This window comes from Nothoprocta perdicaria, unplaced genomic scaffold, assembly GCF_003342845.1.
Source record: "Nothoprocta perdicaria isolate Ctin4 unplaced genomic scaffold, notPer1 scaffold_97, whole genome shotgun sequence".
NCBI classification, from domain to species: domain Eukaryota; kingdom Metazoa; phylum Chordata; class Aves; order Tinamiformes; family Tinamidae; genus Nothoprocta; species Nothoprocta perdicaria.
The window spans coordinates 622,854-636,001 of record NW_020456276.1 but is presented as its reverse complement, the minus strand read 5'-3'; the positions used below and the strand labels follow the sequence as shown (position 1 = coordinate 636,001).

Genomic DNA, 13,148 nt, shown 5'->3' with positions numbered 1-13,148 from the left:
TGGCCGCCCGCCAGCCGCTCCGCGGGGCCTGTCTTGCTTAACGCCCCCAAATTAATTCACGAGGCCTCGGAGGCCTCCCTTGCTGCAGCCTGGGCGCATCTGCAGCCTCCTCGCCCCAGCCCGTGGTCGCCCGGCCTCGAATGTGCCTCCGTGTGGATGCCTGCGGGCTTGGCGCTTCGGGACGGGGAGAGGCCACCCGTGATGCCCGCGGCTTYGGCGGGAGCGGGGCCGGCGATGCCCAGCTGCGCGGCACAGCTGGAGGGCACCGAAGCGGTTAAATGAAGGGCTGCCTTGTGCTCCCRAAAAGCCGCAGTTCCTCCCTTTGATGGCTGAATCGGCCCATTGCCTCCGCCGCATAAAGCCCCATTGAGGGCGGCGCGCAGGCGCGGGCTCCGCCGCCGCCCTCTTCCGCAGGCAGAGCGGGATCAGGTGAAATCGCTATGGCAACTAGCGGATGGCAGCGAGTCCCGTTGCCTTGGAGATGAGGCAGGGGAAAGCGAAAAAGAAAACCCAGGAAAAGAAAAAAAAAAAAACCCACCACCCCTCGAAAAAGGAGCCATCTGGAATTCCGGATTTGCAGCGCGTCCACCTCGGTGCCGCGGTGTGCGAGCTCACTGTGCCGGGGCCACGGCGCCCGGCGGGGTCGGCCTTGCCGGGCTCCTCGCAGGGTGCCGGGGCCGCCTCGTTGGATCCAGGGCTGTTCCCCTCCTTCCCAGCCAGGCGGATGTTCCCCCCGGGTCCGCAGGGACAGCTCTTCCCACCGTGCCGCAGTGCAGGGGCAGCAGTGCTGGCGCTGGCCCTGATGCTCCCGCATCCCCTGGTGCCCTCTCGGTGGCACCAGAGCAAGGGGGCAATTTCCCAAACGTTCCCCCGGCGCTCGGCGGGCCTCGGACCCGGCCATTGAGCRGACGGAGGCCGTTGTCCCCGCCGGAGGCCGGCGCTTGGCCACGCAGGTGGGGGCCCTGGGGCCAAGCGCGGCCTCCACTGGGAGACAAAGCGGCCCTGGGCTGCAGGCCCGGCCTGGATCGCTCCAGCRCCTTCCTTGGAAAGCCGCGCATGGGAGAGACCCAATTACCAGGATTTATGGCCRCGCCGGCCTGAGAAAGTCCGAAGCCTTTCTCAAAGCTTGGCTCGTTGAGCCGGGTTCAGGCTCCCACTCGCTCAACCCTGTCCTCATTAGGAGAAGGGATTGGAGTGCTGCAGAAGTGCTGATTCGGCGGGARCGGCGGCCTCGAAGCGGCCCGCGGTGCCTCTCCAGAGTCCCCTGCGTTTGGCCACCCGGTCTCTGCTGTCCCCCATGGCAGGGGTGGTTTCACAGGGGCGGTGGCAGCAGGAGGGGGGACATTGGGGACAGTCAGCCTGTCGGCAGTGTCCTCCCTGCAGGTCTCCCCACTCCTGCTCATCCGAGTGCCTCCAAATCCCCTGGGGAAGGCACGTCCCGCCCCATCCGTCTGTCTGTCTGGCGTCAGCAGACAGAAGGATATCGATGGAAGGATGGAAGGACGTTTCAAACGCCACTTGGAATRAGCACGGCCAGCCCTGGGGAGCAAGGGGAGGCCAGCGGGGCCGCTTGCGGCTTGGAAATGCAGCCGCGGTTATTGCCCTGCGGCACCGGAGCGTGGCACGAGGCGGCAGATCCGCCTGGGGATTTGTAGAGCCRGGCAATCCCGGCCAGGCTGGGGCGTGTTCGTTGCCTCAGGATATTGCCTTTTCCATTGCAGATTTTATTAGGATTTTTTCAAAGGAATGGAGCAACCAGTTAAAACGATTTCCCTGCTTGGAGCAATTCGTTAAGGCGACCGTAGAATATTTCCATAACAACACGGAAATAACACTGACGGGGCAAATTCCTGCTTGTCGATCCGGTCTTCCCCAGGAGTCCTTGTGGACCTGCATGTGAACGGGGCGGGAGGGATGGAGAGGTGCGGAGCAAGGGGCCAAGCCTGAGCCTGAGCGAGACCTGGGCCTTCGCAGCACCTCCCTCCTCCTCCTCCTCGCCGTCTCGCCTCGCTGAGGCTGCTCTGCTGGGAGGCATCCCTGGCACGGTGGGGAAGGACAGGGGACWCGGTGGGGAGGGAGCCCCTGCTGTGCAGCCCCGCTCCAGCAGCTGGGAACATCTGGTGCAGCGGCCTCGCTAAAACGATGAGAGGAGGAATCCAGCGCCGCGGCCGTTCCCACACTCGGGCCTCTCCCGACAGCTCCGGTTTCGTCCGGCAGCGGCTCCCGGCCCTGCTGCGCCTGGGAAGGGGCCGGAGCGCCGGGATGCCACCTGCTCGGAGCGCGGCTCCTCTCTCTCCGTGCKCGTTGCTGTAGCAACCCGGCTGGCGCCGCGCCGCAGCCGGTGCTGGGCGCTTTGTTCCTGCACACGGTGTGCGCGGCCCCTGGGCCACATGCAGTGGGATCGGGACGGGGAGGCAGTGGGGRCATTTTCAGCAGCGCTGCTTGGGGGTGACTTTTGCAGGATGGACTTTAACCTACTCCCTTTGGCACATCTCCTCGGGGCTCCGTGCACGTCTCCGCCGCCCAGGCTCGCTCGTGGATCCGGCGGGGACGCGGGACCCCGGTGTGCCGGGACATGCTGGCAGCGGCGCCGCGATGCCGCCTGCCAAGGCACCCATCCAAGGCCACCCCGGCTGGCACCTCTGCCTGGGTGAGAGCCAGACCAGGGCTCCCACGGGCGCTGCCGCTGGCCGGGCCGGCGCACGGGAGCGGAGAGGCTCTGTGGTGCTGCCCGCAGCGCTGGCGCCGCGTGGCCGGGCTGCCACGCGCTTGGCGCTCATCCCTGCCGCCCCGCACCCGGGGAGCATAGCTGTCCCTGCTCCGAGGTCCCACATGCTCCTCAGAGAGGTTTGCCAGCCGCCTTGCTGTGTCTGGGATGCCGAAGGCTGCGGCGGAGCCTGCCTGGCATTCCTGCACGCAAGGACCGTGGCTGCCCRGGGCGGAATGAGGGCTCTGGGAATGAGTGTCCCCGCGTGCCTCCCGCTGCCCCTTCCCGGCCTCCCTGCCCGCCTCGCTGGCTGCTTCCCAACACCTCCTTTCCAGGGGAGCCATCGGCCCCCGTTGTGGCAGTGCTCCCGTCCCTGGTGCTGGGGGGCCGGGGGGCTGCAAGGGGGGTCTCCTGGACTGGGGGCTGTTCTTTTTCCTTGGTTGTTCCTAGTTTGAAGCCCAGCTGCAAGCCTGGGAACCCCGTCAGGTTGCACCGTCCCTCCGAGCCCTGTGTTTGGAGAGGATGTGGGACAGGAGCCAGCAGTGGCCGGCATGGCTGTGCCATGGAGGGGCTGGGCTCACCGGAAAGCCGGGTTACGGSGTGCAGACGGAGGGATGTGGAGGCCGGAGCTGCTGCCTTTAAGGCCTCGTCCTTCTCTCTCCACAGACCCTGAATCCCAGCGGAAGAGGACGGTTCAGAACGTGCTGGACCTGCGGCAGAACCTGGAGGAGACCATGTCCAGCCTGAGGGGCTCCCAGGTGTCCCACAGGTGAGGATTGCACGGCAGGGATGGAGTCCAGGGGGACTGAGGGGAGCAGCCCTGCTCCGGGTGAGGGCCCTCTAGCTGGGAGAAGGAGTCACCTTCCCTGTGCCTGACCCTGCACCCCACTGCTTGGAGAGACACCCCCAAWTGAGGCTGTGTGGAGCAGGGCCTTGTGGCTGCCAGGGGCCCCCGAAAACCAAAGGTTGCGCCCTCTGTCCCAGACTGCATGAGTGCAGGGGAGGGTGTCCAGAGCCTTCTGGCAGGAGGGCTCCTCCAGCTGAGGAGAGGCCCCCAAGGAGAGGCCATTGGGTGGGCCCCTCAGCTGAGTTCCAGGAGGAACCACCAGGGCCAGTGTTGACGTTGAGGTGAGCGAGGTGGGGACAGGCRGGCTCAGCCTGAGGGTCTCCAGCCTTGGGCGGAGCTGGTGCTTGTGGCCTTGGGCCTGACACCAACACAGCAGCTCACAGCTGCTCACGGTGCATGGAGGGGCAGTAGCCCCTGCACTCCCAGAGGGACTCGGGTCCCGTCTCCTGCAGTTGGTGGTGGCACCCARGAAGCTGCAGGAGATGCTGGCCAGGGGGTTGGGGGTGAAGCCTGTTGCCTGAGTTTGGATGTCCAGCCAGCAGTGATGGTACCCCTGGTGCCTGCACAGATGTGGACACAGGTTAGTCACCATCTCAATCTGTTTGACTCAGGTCCCCTGCCTGTACGTATCGGCAATGTTGGACATCCTCAGATAGAGCTGGCCAAATGCCCAGGCCGCCCATATGGAGGGGTCTGGTACCCCTTGGGGCTGAAGGGCGCAGAGCCTGCTGGCAACGGGAGCAGCGGGTGACAGAGGGGATCCCCAGCACCCTTCCAGCCCTGGCGATGGGCGGCGGGTGCTTGTGCAGCTGCGTTTGGCAGCGCAGGGGAGACTGCACGCGTGGCCAGTCCCAGGCTGCCGAGGAGTGTGTGAGCATCYGTCTCCTGGTGTTTGTTGCCACCTTGTGGCTTCTCTTGATGCCTCTCCATTTGGGGCTGGAAGGGGCAATAAGCAGAGGCTTCCACCCCCTTCAGCCACTGCTCATGCTTCTRGACCTCCTCCTCCTCTCCCCTCAATTAGCTTTGTCCAAGATGAAGAATCCCACTCTACTTTTCCTCGCCCAGAAGCCCTTCTAGCCCCTGCTTGTCCTTGCTGCATTTTCCAAATCTTTTCCAAGCTGGAAGGAGCYGAGCATGCAGGGAACGGGAGAGGCAGGGATTTCTGCAGTGATTTTCCCTGAGCTGGCAATATCTGGGAATTATCCCTTCAGCTCCGTGATCCTGGCAGCAGAGCTGATTCACAGCGCGGCGCTGCTCGCGGCGCGCTGGGCTCCTCCGCGTTGCTTTGCATTCATCTGTGTCAAATCTGATCCGCTGCCTTCTCGCCGCCTCGCTCCGCTTGGCAGCTCCTTTGCAAATCTTTGTCAGCCCGGATCTTAGGGAAGTAGGGCAAGGATATTAATGGCGATTAAATTTGCTGGCGGGTTTTGCCTCCTTATTCTCACCTCCTTTCCCTGATGACTTGTGAATAAGTCTCAGAGCTGAGGCTTCAACCACAGAGAAACCTGACCACTAATAGATGGTGGGAATCATCTGGCGATGCTTTTGCCTCTGCAAAGATCCTTCCTCTTATTTGGATTTATTTGGAGATTTAATTTGCCTCTGATGAAGGAACTCYTCAAGTGCCTTCTTGTAGTCTGGATGAGCCTTGGATGAGCCTTGTCCATGTCCAAGCACAGACCTTACGAGGAGCTGCTGAGGGAGCTGCAGTGTTTAGTGTGGAGAAGAGGAGGCYCAAGGGGACCGTTTCGCTGTCTACAACTACCTGAGAGGAGGTTGCAGTGTGRCAGGGTTGATCTCTTCTCCAGAACAGCCGCCGACAGGACAAGGGGAAATGGCCTCAAGTTGCACCAGCCAAGGTTCAGGTTAGACGTTAGGAAGAATTTCTGCACAGAAGAGGGGTGAAACATTGGGACAGGCTGCCCAGGGCAGTGGGGGAGTCGCCGTCCCTGGCAGTGTTCAAGAAACGTGTAGATGASGCACYTGGGGACATGGTTTAGCCACCATGCAGTTGAAGGGCTTATGGTTCAACTCAATGATCTTAAAGGTTTTTTTCCAGGCTTAATGATTCTATGCTCGAGCCTGGCCAAAGCCTTGTTGTCTTCTCCCCAGGATGCTGTAAGGGTGTATGTGACCTCTAATTCTGTTCTTTGGGACAGTTTCAGCAAACTTGTCCAATACGGATATTGTCCACTGGATCTGCTCTGTATCTCTTCAACTTTGATGAGAATGAGACAGTTGTGACCATGGTGAGAAGTCCATGGTTTCCTTCTTTACCTTTGGCAAAGCTGTTCCTGTTCCTGTTCTCTAACTACTTCTGCAAATCAAGGCAGCAGGAAGGTTGGACTAGATCATCTCTAGAGGTCCCTTCCACCCTTAACCAATCTGTGATTCTGTGGTTCGATGAGTGCCTTGTAGAGACGAGCCATAGTGCAGAGACTCCTTGAACTCTTCCATAGTCAATGCAGAAGCAAAAAAGGCTTCTCATTTATCTGTTAGACCTTTATTCCAAGGACATCCTCCCGTGGTTTGGTTGTGTGCTGTCCCTGCAAGGCTCTCTGTACGGCTTCTTGCACCCATGTGCTTAGGAAAGGATTTTTTATTCCATTTCATTCCTCTTAGAAATTACTCCAACTTTCCGCTGTCCTTGTTGTGTTCCTTCACCCAGTGGCAACCCTCTATGGCCTTGATCTTGCAGGGAGGCCAAAGGAGGCTGAGGTCCCTCTGACACTTGGAGTCTCCCCTCTCTCCCGTTTCTCCATTAGAGACCAGGATTGGTTTTGCACTAGGTCACCTCRCTTGGGCCAACCTCTTTGCTGTGCTGCTGAGCTGCACCAGCTTCCTCTGGAGCTTTCTGAAGTCTCGTTTGGATACGTGGTTTGCATCAGCTCCGAGCTGCTGCTAGAACRTCTTTAAATAGTCTTTGTGCTTCCTACAAAAACATTACCCTTTCAGCTGTCCCTTTTAGTTCTGTTTTTAACAAACTTCCTCATTTCCCAGCCCCCCCGCTTTCAGCTTAGTGCTGTAGACAGGATTTGGCTTTTGGTGCTCCTGCAGGAATGGTTAATCCGAGCAGAACGCAGTCGCCGCAAGGGAATAGCTCATTGAAAGTAACGTGAGCCAAATCAAGGGCTGTGGGTTCCTGAGTAGCTGCTCCAAGAAGTAATCGTTTTTGGCATCTAATTTTAGGCCTTGCATCACTCCCTGACTTGTTCTTTGCCCAAAATACCCCCAGAGGGGTGAGGGGAGTATCTCAAGGCCCCGTTCTTGCTGCGCTTCCTGCCCTCGCAGCCCCTTGGCTGATGGCCCTGTGTCACACTCGCGGGGTGTCTGCTCCGGTTAAGATGGGTGGGATGTTCCATGTCGGCCCGGTGATCCCATTCCCTGGTTTGTCCCTATGGATGCTTTCACACACAGCCTCTTGGCATGGCTGCTCGGTACCGYGTCCTCTGGGATTAGCACCACAAGCGCTCGGGGACACCCGGGCACTGCACATCAGGAGCAGAAGGTGGTGGAGATGCTGATAGGAATGGTGAGGACAGGCGGCATCTCCCCCTGGCAGTTTTATTTCTTGAGCACTCGCAGCCCCTGTTTTCGGGGGGACGGGACCGCCGGGCGCTGCTCTGACGTCCCCTCCCCGCCCCGTGCTCCAGCTCCCTGGAGATGACCTGCTACGACAGCGACGAAGCCAACGCGCGCAGCGTGTCCAGCCTGTCGAACCGCTCGTCGCCGCTGTCCTGGCGCTACGGGCAGTCCAGCCCGCGCCTGCAGGCCGGCGACGCGCCGTCGGTSGGGGGCAGCTGCCGCTCCGAGGGCACCCCCAGCTGGTACATGCACGGCGAGCGGGCGCACTACTCGCACACCATGCCCATGCGCAGCCCCAGCAAGCTGAGCCACATCTCCCGCCTGGAGCTCGTCGAGTCGCTGGACACCGACGACRTGGAGCTCAAGTCGGGCTACATGAGCGACAGTGACTTGATGGGGAAGACCCTGACGGAGGATGACGACATCACCACGGGGTAAGGCCCGCGCCGCAGCTCGGGGCTGGATCCGGGCCTTCCTGGAGGCTTGACCATCTCCCAAGTGGTGGAGGGGGCACTCAGGGAAGTGGGGTGGATGGAGGAGCACATAGGTCATGAGCAACACACTTGGGTAGATGGTGTTTCCTTGGTGGCTGCTTGCGCTGGAGATGACCCCRCAGCGAGGCAGTGCCGGTGCTCAGAGCTCCAAGTGGCTCTGAGCTGGCTGGAGCTGCTCCGTCCCTCGCTGCCACCCCCGTGAGCGAGTCCTCGGGCTGGGCCATGGGATTTCCCATTGTCCAGGGAGCGTCAGGCTGCATTTGGGTGTTGCCAGAGCAGAGGACTGAGAAATGTTTACGGAAAGTGTCATCCAGGCCAGGACGACGCTGCTGCCTTCAGAAGTGCTCGCCCAGTTTATGCCAGGGGAGCTGAGCTGCCCCGTGTGACCTGGGCATGGCGGGGACATCACGGCTGCAGGCAGGAGAGCTACTGGCACCTGGTGGGACAGGGATGGCAGGGTGGAGCTGCAGGACGCCAGGGGTGCCGGGTCCCAAGCTGTGCTTGCTGCTGCGTGGCACCATGGGGCTGCTGGGCAGGGTCCCTGCCTCTGGGTCCACATCTGCCTCCGTCCCTGCACTCAGCAGGGTCAGGACGTGTCCTGCTCTGGATAGCAGGTCTAGGGGCTTGAGTTGCTCCATGTGGGCTGTTCCCTTCACCCCCAGCCTCCCCAGCACCCTGCCCTTGGCGGGGCTCCGCAGGGAAGGGTGGTGCCTGCAGGAGGGCAGGTCGCTCAGCGCCCAGGGGGATGCAGCCATGGGGCTACCTGCCTCCGGGCAACTGTTGGCCAAGGGGCAGAGGGAACGGGCGGGTGCAGCAGCCACCACTCGCGTTTCCTTTCAAAGCAACACGGGGCTGGGAATTGGGTCAGTGTAAACACGGATGTGTGTTGTGGGGCTGCCCCGCGTGTGAGAGCTGCAGTGCCTGGCGCAGGCTTGGTGCGCTCCCCACCTGGGGAGCATCAGTCGTTGCTTGGTGGCGAGAGGGGGCACGTCCCCTCCTCGTGCCATAGGGGACACGTCGTGGGGTGTTGCTGCCTGTTGGGGGGAAGGGCTCCAACGCTCCATTCTCCCTCGCTTCCCTCGGAGCYGCTCCTGCAGGCGGATGCCCTTGGCGTGTCCTTGCCTGCGGAGGCAGCTCCGAGCGCAGAGCAAGCCGAGTTGCTTGATGTCCATCAGCCCCGGGAGCAAGGGGCAGCCCAGGGCTGCGGCCCGTGCTGCTCCAGCCAGGGCTGCTTTTCCCTGAGCCTTGGGGACGACGCAGCCGCAGCCCCGGYGCGGGACAAAGCCCGGGGAGCTGCTACGGGCAGCCGCTGAGCAGCCAGGGAGCAGCGGGCACCCCGGCGCGGCCCCCTCCCCAGTGCTGACCTAGAAACCCTGCAGTGCCCCGGGCCGYGTCTCCCCAGCCGCTAATGCACCGGGCAGGAGCCGGGCGCCGCAGATGGGGCCGTGGGCCCCGAGGCCGGGCCGGGCGCGCGCGGGGGCCGGGCGCACGGCGGGACTTGTAGGGCAGTAGGTCAGAGCCGGCGTGGAGCGCGCGGGGCCGTGCGCCCGCAGAGCCGCTGCCGGGAGCGGGGCCGAGGTAGGAGCGCGGCGGGCGGCGYGTGGGGTGAACCGGGCACCTTGGCACCCTGGTGTCTCTCGCCGGGTCGTTTGCCAGTGTCGTTTCCCGGCCATGTCCCCGCGTGGGGCCCRGCTGCTCCGGCGCTGGTCTGGCTCCCGCCTCCCAGCAGCTGCTCCCGCTCGGCGCGGCCCGGAGGTCGGAGCAGATGTTTGGCTCTGCTCCCCGCAAGCGAGCGGCGGGGAGCGGCGGCCTCCTTCCCGGCTCCGAGCGGGATTGGCGCTCCCAGCTCCTCCGCCTCTGCTGGGCTGGCCTGACCCCCTGCCCTCCCGCCACGAGTCCCGGCGGGCTCGGGAGATCCCCAGGGCTCCGACCAGGCCAGGCCGGCCGCGGCCTCGCGCGTGGTTCAGGACCCTGCAGCCGATGGGGAGGCAGAGGCCGCGGCGGAGCTGCTGCCAGAGCCACTTCCGATAAATACTTGCTGCGTCCTGCCTGGCCTCGGTGGGCGCCTCCTTAGGGAGGGGGTGGTGGAAGGGGGCCTGGTGACACTCCCGGGCACGTGGGGACAGCCAGCGGGAGGCCCGGGGTGCAGATGGAGGCCCTGCGCGGTTGCCGAGGTCCCGTGTGCGGTTCCCGTCGGCGTGGGGCTGCAGCGCAACAGCTGGGGCCGAGCGCTGTGGCCACGCGCCAGCCCCGGCACCGCGGCGGGCGGGAGCTGGGCCCGGCCCGGCGAGACACCGGCTGCTCCGCGCGCGGCCGCCCTCGACCACGCGCAGGTTGCGAGGGGAAGAGCCAGGGCACGGGGTTGGGCGTGTGGGGTGGCAGTGTCCTGCTGTGTGCCGGCTGGCGGGGTGTGCGCCCGGGTGTGCGGCTGGGTGTGCAATCGGGTGTGCGCCCGGGTGTGCAGTGGGGTGTGYGCCCGGGTGTGCAGTGGKGTGTGCGCCCGGGTGTGCAGTGGGGTGTGCGGCTGGGTGTGGGGCTACTTGTGCGCTGGCGACAGGGTCCACGGAGCGTGCAGCGAGCACCGGGCCCGTGCAGCGCGCGGGACGCGCCGGGCAGGGACGCGCGGCTTGCGCCGGGCCGGGAGCCCCGCGTGCGCAGCCGCTCGGCCAGCTGCGTGCAGAGGTGTCCCAGGCCACGGGCTTGTCCAAACAATGGGAAAAACGGGAATTTCGCAAGCGGGGTGAGTCACGCCGGCTCCCCCACCCCGGCGCTAGCCTGGGACTCTATGACCTCGGCACGGAGCGGGCCTGGAGCAGGGTTCGTGTGTCACCTTTTCCAAAGCTGGAGCTCCCCGGACGGGACACACTTCCTCCGGGGTTTCCACCGCTTTGGGGAAGCGGCTGCTCCTCCTGCTGGGGGAGCCCCGGCCCCGCTCCCTCCTGCTGCACTGAGCAGGGCTCCGAGCCCTCTCCATGGACGGGGATCCCAGTTGGATTTGGCGGATGTGAGGAGGTGGGAAGCGGCCGCGGCAGCGCCTGGACCCTGCGGGTGCAACTAATGATCTCAAAGCTAATTGTTTTTCTGCCCCATTAAGCGGGTGTGAGGATGGGATGGGAGGGAAGAGCCGGGCTGGGTGCGGGAGCAGATGCAGGACGTGGGCGGCAGGAGGGAGGGAGCTCTGAGGGAGCCGGGGCCGTTTTCAGTCCCTGGGGCCCCTCGGTGCCGCACACCGGCTGATGGGGGGCAGGACATGGGGCATCCCGCGCCAGCCCCTCCATCCCCCCGGCTGCTGTGCACCTTGCAGGGCAAGGGGGTGCCTGGCGATATGGGCACTGTGTGCCCCTGCACATGCCCTTTCCTGCCCTCTGCCAGGGCTGGGGGACTCTGCTGGCAGCGGCAGCCAGGCCACCGTCCCGTGTCCCCTCGACACWACGAGGCCCTTAGACGTGGCTGTAACTGGGGAGGGTTTGGGGGCTCTGGGAGCCTCCCCCCCCACTGTCTCACAGGGACACGTGTGCCGGGAATCCTCATGCGTGCCGGAGTTATCCCGCCTGGCTCTGCAGACGGGAACGAGGTGATTGCAACAGGGAGACGTTTAACTCTCTGGCTGCAAAAGCAGCTGTCGTTGGGAGACCAGTGTGCGATGCTGGGCTGCAAGAGGCTGGTGCCGGGGGCTCCATGTCCGTGCTGGCCACGGGGGCGCCCAGGGCCTCAGCACCAGCCGCGTCCTCCCCCGGGCAGGGAGGTGCAGCCGGGCACGTGGCCACCCAACCCTGCCCGGCCGCGGCGGCAGCGCCGGGCGCCGAATCCCCCTGGCCACCTCTCTGCCGGAGGCTGCTCCGGGTGGGATGGGGGCCGGCAACCCGCTGCCTTCGGCGCTGGGCTCCAGCAGCATTACCCTATCCCAGGCCTGGACATGCGGACGTTTGCAACGTGCAGCCGCTGTGTTCCCATGTGGGGAGACTGAGGCACTGGTGGCAGCTGCAGGGGCTGGCGGCCGGAGCCGGCGGGAGGGACACAGAGCCCGTTCGGAGCCACCCCTGTCCCGGTCACGTCCTGGTGCCGCCYGCGGAGCAGCTGGGGCGGTGTCCTCAGTGCAGGGCCAGCGCCATCCACGGGGCATGGGCCGGAGGCCGCCGCGGTCCTTGTGATGCCAGGAGCCTTCCCAGCCTGGCCCCGGCAGGATGGCTGCGCTCCGCCCGGAGCAGGCGCCCATGCAGGGACCATCGCGCTGCCCTCCCTGCTGCTGCAGGGACGGGGCAGCCTTGAGCTCTTGGGGCACAACGCGGGGTGCAGTTTGCAGGAGCRGTTGGGCTGCCCACAACTTGCCCTTTTGCTGAAGGAAAAGGCAGAGTCGCCTCCCGAGTGGGCAATGGCACCACGCRCGTCGTGCCGAGGGCTGCAGAGCTGCAGGGAGCTGGAGTGTAAAGAGTGGGTCCGAGAGGGCTCTGCTGGGCATCCGGGGTCCGGCTGCTCCCGTTGGCCTCCTGCCACCCCACAGGGATGGGGTCCTGGGATGCCAGGGGGAGAAATCCCTGCAATCCTAACGCGAAACCTTCCAGCAGTGAGGGCAGAGCTGCGTTCCCGGTGCCACAATGAGAGCAGCTACAATGGCAATAAATCCCCGTGGTGACACGTGCATGTCTGTGCAAACCCGCCCGTGTGTGCCCCCCGCCGCGGTCCCACATCCCACGCCAGCCAGGCCCATCCCGCCCCATCCTGCTCGCCGCCTTCCGAGCATGCAGAGCCAAGCGCGAGCAAGCGAGCGGGGATGCTCAGCGCGCCCGGAGCCAAGAGGCGTCGCCAAGGCGGGGGGGGAAGGAGGGGAAGCGCTAGGAAGGAATTAGTTATTTCCGAGCCCGCAGGGACTGGGATCGGAGGAGCTGGCGGCACTTTGCCGAGGCCACCGTTAACCCCCTCAGCCCCCACGGAGCACCGATGGATATGGCCCCGTGCGGGACACGCGGCTGAGCCCGCTGGGATCTCGCTGCTCTGATGTAAAGCAGGGGAAAAAAGACCCAAACTGCCTTTGGGCCCTGAAAATGGGTGCCCGCAGCATGGCAACCTCGGGAAACCGGGACCTTTGGGAGCAGCGGGCCCTGGACAGAGACAGAGAGGAGCCCCGTGGGTCCAGCACCTTCGGGGTACAGCATTGGGGCAGGCCTGGGGACCTGGGGGCAGCGGCTGGGTTGGGGGGCATGGAGGGCACTGAGCTAGGCTGGGGAGGGTTCAGGGCAGGCTGAGGGGCACCAGGGCTGGGACTGGGCGGGGGGCCCCTGGGATGAGCCTGGGAGCCCAGTGCGGGGCACGGGGCTGGCCTGGGGRACATGGGGCTGGCAGCAGGACACGCCGGGGCGGCACCAGGGCTGCCCGCGGGGCTGTGCGCGGTGCAGCGGCGGGGCCCGCTGTGGCGGAACGGGCAGGGCCGAGCCGGGCCGAGCCGCGCCAGAACCAAACGGGCCGGGCCGGGCCGGGCCGGGGCCTTTGTCTGCGGCGGCCGCGGGGGCGCTGCCGC

General features: G+C 64.7%; 1 protein-coding gene across 1 annotated transcript in view; it reads left to right on the top strand.

Moving 5' to 3' along the window:
- NAV1 (neuron navigator 1) overlaps nt 1-13,148 on the top strand; it is a 45,416-nt gene that overhangs the window by 16,751 nt on the left and 15,517 nt on the right. The window contains exons 2-3 of the mRNA XM_026053239.1: nt 3,374-3,476; nt 7,208-7,573. Of these exons, the coding sequence (XP_025909024.1) occupies nt 3,374-3,476; nt 7,208-7,573 (469 nt within the window). The remainder of the gene's footprint in view (nt 1-3,373; nt 3,477-7,207; nt 7,574-13,148) is intronic.